General features: G+C 34.2%; 1 protein-coding gene across 1 annotated transcript in view; it reads left to right on the top strand.

Moving 5' to 3' along the window:
- LOC107696175 (protein FAM102B-like) overlaps positions 1–6,579 on the top strand; it is a 25,842-nt gene that overhangs the window by 9,236 nt on the left and 10,027 nt on the right. The window contains exons 6-9 of the mRNA XM_016496391.1: positions 1,017–1,114; positions 4,194–4,289; positions 5,883–6,087; positions 6,194–6,330. Coding sequence (XP_016351877.1) covers positions 1,017–1,114; positions 4,194–4,289; positions 5,883–6,087; positions 6,194–6,330 — 536 coding nt within the window. The remainder of the gene's footprint in view (positions 1–1,016; positions 1,115–4,193; positions 4,290–5,882; positions 6,088–6,193; positions 6,331–6,579) is intronic.

Raw genomic sequence — 6,579 nt, 5'->3', positions numbered from 1 at the left:
TAAGTACAGTCGTTTGCTAAGTTAAATTAATTAGCATTTTAAACAAATCGGTTGATTTATGGATTCAGCTCACTCATTAAGACACTTTAAGTCACTTGCTGCCACCTACTGGCGGTTGTAGTTTCATATTTTAAAAAGTAGCTTATTTCAATTTTTGCAATCATTTAATATTTCTACATTAAAATGTTGTATTTAAACTTAACATAACTTATGCAAAATCCATCTATGGATTTTGTTTATAGTGATTTCATTTGACTGTTAATAGCCAACATGTTTTATTATTCAGATTTAATTTATTAAATTTAGGAATCTGACATAAAAGGACACAGATATGACAATACATTTTCATAATACATCTCTTTGTTTTTTTCTGCTCAGTGTTATTTCAGGGTTTTGATCTCTCAACTGAGCGATCACATCCTGTTTATTGTATTATAGTGACTATTTAATATTACATCTAAACTTTGACTAGGCTAGACATGTTGCCTATTAATTGTATACAGTATATGAACCTGAAAGCATATTTAAATTTTTGTGTATTTTGTGTTACTCCATAATAATGTTCTAGTTGAGGGCATTTGTAGTATAGGTATGGGGCCCAAACATAACCTCAAGCCCAGGGGCCCCCGGCCCCGTAAATCCTGCCCTGCCCACAGAGACCTTTTCCTGTTAAACATTTGAAGTTGCTATTATAGTATTTTCTCAGAAATGACCTGTGTATGTTGAGAAGTAGTGTGAATGAGCGCTCTGGGGAAATCAGAACTTTGAACACAGATTTGCATACTGGAAACCAACACTGTCCACCCACACATGTACACACACTGTGCGTGAAGGCAAAAACCTGCTAAAAACATCTGTGTGGGTTGGAGCGTGGGGAGAGTATGGAGTTCGGGGATTCTGGGGGCTGCTTTTGGTTTCAGATGGTTTAGTTCTTTAATTCAGCTTTTTTTTTTTTCAGTCTGTTTATTCAAATCCATCTAAACCATATTCTTGATTGCGTGTTCTCCATGTATTAGGCCTCCATCCACCGCAACGGTAATAGGCATTCAGGGTGATGCAGAGAGCCTGCTGGAAGACAGGAAAGGAGGAGACACACAGAAACCGAGTCTTTCAGGTAAACCTCACACAAAACGCATTGGTCAAGCCAGGCAGTGTTTGCAGTTAATCAAAAAAAAATCTAAACATTTGTCCTTTGTGTGCTTAAATGTGGTTTCATTTCTTGTATTTTTATGTTGGGTACTCTAATCAACTGTCCAAATCAAATACTCTTTGAGAAGCTTCTTATTAATTCTGCATCCAGTCTTGTAGCAAAATACAGGACTGTAAGTTTGATTTGATTCTGCTGAACTAACGGGAGCTTGAAAGAGCGCTCTCTCTTCCCCCACTCTCTCTTTTATCCTTTCTTTGCACTCATACATGCTGCGTGCCTTTTCTATCCAGAGGCTGGCTAAAGCATCAGTCTTTAATGTATAATTTAGCCATGTGCAGCTCTTGACTCTGCTTTCATAGTGATTCAGTATGATGACTGACTGCTTATGATGTAGAGCAGGCATACAATTCATAAAATACGATTAGCTTACAAGTCCCAGTGCCACTTCCATAGTGATTTTTATTTTCAAGAATTGAACAATATTAAAGCCATATTAATATTAATATTAGGCCATTTAATCTGAAATATTAATGAAATAAAAGACAAGATGCCAAAGTGGCTTTCTGTTAGAGGCGACTGATGAATTAATCAGTATCACCATTTGTTCAGAGGGAAATGTTTTGAGACTTATTCGAGTTAAATATGAGTTAGCATGGGATTTTGGCAGAGAAATGCTACTCTTTTGATGAAGCAGACTAATCTAGAGATTAGTGGTCGACTGATATATCGCATTTTATATTTGGCATTTTTTAAAGGGGCACACAGTGCTCACATTCTCCCTCTTGTTCACTGTTGTCGTTAACGGTTCTGTCTAAATACGGATAGAAGCCTGTCTAATAATCAGATAGAACGGTTAAACAAAGGAACTTGCAAACTTAGTCCGATCCAGTTGTGAGATCTTGTGAAGTGTGCATTTGCATGATCGCGTGTTCTCTGCATGACGGTCGGTCCGTGTGAATTGAATGCAGACAGGAGGAGAGTTCAGCTTCACTGAGACGAGCGATCGACAAACATTAAACTCGTGATTTTAAATTAAGCTGCGCTTCATGCTTTTGCCCAGTGTCATATTCATGTCATTTTCACTGTGTGCTGTATGTAAAATGTGTGTTACCTTGGCTTTATTTAAAAAAATATGATTAATGCACACAAACTTCCCAGAATACTGAGTGCCCTGTTGGTTACAGTGGTTCCTTCCTTTTTAATTATATTTTTATAAAATATTTATTTATTTGTGAAAATAATTTGTCTTCTAAAGTATAAGTATGTTTATTTAACACATTTATTTTTTAACAAATTTTAAAATGATTTAAAATTTCTTAAATATTAATTAAAATAAATAAAATTATATCGGCCACCCTGCTTTCCAAGATATCGGCATCGGCTGTCAAAAAAACAATATCGGTCAACCACTACTAGAGATTGGTCAGGATGATCAACTAGTCTTTCAGCATCTGAGCGATTTGATGTAGATATTTTTAATTGTTTTTCAGCTTTAATATTAAGAGTATTGAGGGTTTTAATTTGTTAGATTTAAGGCCATGCATATGCTAGCCAGTGTTATTTTAGTATTATTTATATATTATTATTGTATTTATTATTTTGAACTAGCTTTTATTTTAAATGTTCATTTTAGTTTTAGTTTAAGATTTAGTAAATTTGTTATGTGATTTTGTCTTTTTTTTTTTAATAGTTTGAGTAATTAATAATTTGTCTTCTAAAGTATAAGTATGTTTATTTAACACATTTATTTTTTAACAAATTTTAAAATGATTTAAAATTTCTTAAATATTAATTAAAATAAATAAAATTATATCGGCCACCCTGCTTTCCAAGATATCGGCATCGGCTGTCAAAAAAACAATATCGGTCAACCACTACTAGAGATTGGTCAGGATGATCAACTAGTCTTTCAGCATCTGAGCGATTTGATGTAGATATTTTTAATTGTTTTTCAGCTTTAATATTAAGAGTATTGAGGGTTTTAATTTGTTAGATTTAAGGCCATGCATATGCTAGCCAGTGTTATTTTAGTATTATTTATATATTATTATTGTATTTATTATTTTGAACTAGCTTTTATTTTAAATGTTCGTTTTAGTTTAAGATTTAGTAAATTTGTTATGTGATTTTGTCTTTTTTTTTTAAATAGTTTGAGTAATTCTAGTATTTCAACTTGAACTTTTCTAACATTTCTACTTTTGTATTAATTGTTAACAATTTATAATAGTGTGTTTTTTATTAAAAATAACAACAATTATGCTGGCATACTTAAAATGTACAAAAAAATTTTTTTTTTCATGGGATCAAAATGAATAATGACAAAAAATAAAATAAAATGACAAAATTATTAATCTTGGTATATGCAAATTTCTAGCCAATAAAATGCTTACAAGAATGAGAAAGTCCCTCCTACTAATGCACCACCTGCTGTCAACTAGATTTCGCAAGTAGCAAATCATGATTCAAAGATGTGATGTAAATGGAAGGCTAATTTAAAAAAAGTCATGTCCTAACTTCCTGTTTTAACGAGAAATATGCCAACACAGGAAATAAAACTGTGTGCATGTCAAGCAATTTTAAAGGTTACAACCATCAAAAAGCTTTTGTATCCAATTCAACACCTCCATCAAATTTTGAATTTAGCTGTCAAATTTCATATTGCCAGCTGAGCAACATTCCTGTTAATATCCATAATATGTTTTTCTTTTTGTGAGGACTAAAGGTTTGAGTTGCAACAATGGTTAGTATTCAATAAATAATATAATAATATTATAAATAATATTCAATGAAAATATATTTATTAAAATGAGCTAATTATATTGGACTCTAATTATATTGAACTTCCGCCAACTACTCAGTTTTGAACACTTTTAAAATGCATATATTATTTTTCTAATCGACAGTCCTAATTTAAATAGTCAAATGCCTGAATACTAAATGACTACATTAGATATACAGTATTATGTATTTTAAGGTTGGAAATAGGAGAAGTGATTGAGCAGGTTTAATTAAGACTGAACTGAATCTGAAATTATGTCCACAGAGACATCAGGGAAGTGTGGCTCTCTGCCTGATGAGCTCGGGCTGTGTGGACACTCTCGAACGTCCAGTTATGCTAGTCAGCAGTCCAAAGTATCAGGTAGGCTTTCCTTTTCCACTGTTTTCTCTCTGATCGCTCAATCATGAGTCTGTGTGATTCTGTTGTCTTGCTGTACTTGAATGCATGCCTGATTTGTATTTTCTGTAACCCTGGCTGTAACATTATCAGGCTGTCAATCAACATGATGCAGTGGTATTGCATGATGATTAACAGATTTTGTAATTTTGCACGTAGGCTGCATGTCATGTGTCTCTGTTCTGTGCCATGGAGTGAAGATGTGTGTGTGCACATATGAGAGAGAGAGAATGTGTGTGCAAATCCATTAGCTCACATTATATTTTGTTTGTCCCCCCATTGTGGGGGCCTAAAAATATTGTAATTTTTATTGATTTTAATTTTGATGTACACTATCATTCAAAGGTTTGGGGTCAGTAAGGTTTTTTATGTGTTTGAAAGAAGTTTCTTATGCTCACCAAGGCTGCATTTGTTTGATCAAAAATACAGTAAAACAGTAATATTGTGAAATATTATTACAATTTAAAATAAATGTTTTCTATTTCAATATATTTGAAAATGTAATTTATTTGTGTGATGGCAAAGCTGAATTTTAAGCAGCCATTACTTCAGTCTTTATTTATTCTAATATGCTGATTTGGTGCTCAAGAAACATTTCTTATTTATTATCAGTGTTGAAAACGGTTGTTCTGCTTAATATTTTTGTGGAAACCGTAATACATTCATCCGGGTCTGATGAATAAGAAGTTCAAAAGAACAGTATTTATTTGAATATAATTATTTTTTAACATAAATGTCTTTACTTTTGATCAATTTAATGTTTCCTTGTTGAATAAAAGCATTAAACAAGGAAACAAAAATCTTACTGACCCCAAACTTTTGAATGGTAGTGATGTAAAATACCTCATATAAAATAATACAAAACAGTTCATATAATATTTATATTGACGTCTTAGTTTGATGATCAACAATTTAAGCACCTACTTTGACCATTTTCCTGAACATGGTAAAAAATTTAATTTTTAAGATCTTCAGGCCCTATTCTGTTCCCCTTTTATGGAAAGTGCTACTTGCTTTATTAAATAATTTGAAATTAGGCTTTTAGAAGGAGTCAGTGCCATCACACAGTAGCTGGATTAAATGTCCCAGATCTAATTTTATAACACTACTTCCTCTAGTACTTCCAGAGAGGAGACAGCACTCTGTCCTTATTTCATTAAGCTGTTCTCTCAGATTGGGTTACACATTGCTCACTTTGACCTTTTGTGTTAGTTCATCTCAAAGTGTAGTTATTTTTAAAGTCCCACAAAGCAAACAGAAGTGTTCATCACATATCTGTCTCTGACTGGAAACTGGAGTTGTTGTGTGCGTATACATGTGTGGGAGGATATTCCCTCCAGTAGCTGCCCATACTAGCGTTATCACTTTCTAAAGCTGATGGAAACCTGAATAGTATGTGTGGGGGGGCGGCGTTAAATGTCCCTTCAGTACAAAGTGATTGATTGATTAATCTGTGAAGGTTTTAAAGTGCATGATGTGTATTACCAGGGCAGATCAACTTTTCATTAAAAAAAAAAAAAGAATAATAATTTAAAACAATGTTGTGTTGTTTCTCAGGCTATAGTACAAGTCACTCACGTTCCTCCAGTCTGTCGGAGTTCTCCCACAGGAGGAACACTTCGATCGGGAGCGCTTCCACCGGCATTGCTAGCATCCCTGAGCCCAGTGAGGAGAGTGACCAAACTACAGTACCCCCTACAGCCCCGGGGGTCTGCGCTGCTGTGCCTGAACACCCATCAACCCCTGACAGAGCTGCCAACAGGTCAGACAGACACTGCTACCACTGCCTGCTCTATATTCATCAAGCTTTAGATTCAGGAAATTAAATAAATGTAGATTTATCAGGTTTATTTTCCCATATATACAAGGTATCCAGTGAAACAGGATTCAATGGAGTCTCAGCTGAAAAGAGTGGATGCCACACGGGTGGATGCCGATGACGTAGTTGAGAAGATTTTGCAAAGCCAGGATTTCACCCACAGTCTGCTGGACTCCAGCACTGAAGGTAACAATGGGTTCTTTATGTTTATTAATAGACATCGCTTGAGGTTAAAGGGATAGTTCACCCAAAAATGAAAATTTGATGTTTATCTGCTTACCCCCCAGGGCATCCAAGGTGTAGGTGACTTTGTTTCTTCAGTAGAACACAAATTATGATTTTTAAGTCCAGCCGTTGCAGTCTATCAGTCGTATAATGCATGGCAATGGTAACAAAATCTATGAGAGTAAAAAAAACATGCACAGACAAATCCAA

This window comes from Sinocyclocheilus anshuiensis, unplaced genomic scaffold (genome assembly GCF_001515605.1).
Source record: "Sinocyclocheilus anshuiensis isolate Anshui unplaced genomic scaffold, SAMN03320099.WGS_v1.1 scaffold306, whole genome shotgun sequence".
Classification (NCBI taxonomy): domain Eukaryota; kingdom Metazoa; phylum Chordata; class Actinopteri; order Cypriniformes; family Cyprinidae; genus Sinocyclocheilus; species Sinocyclocheilus anshuiensis.
Note: the sequence above shows the minus strand (reverse complement) of the source record. Positions and strands in the feature narration are given on the sequence as shown.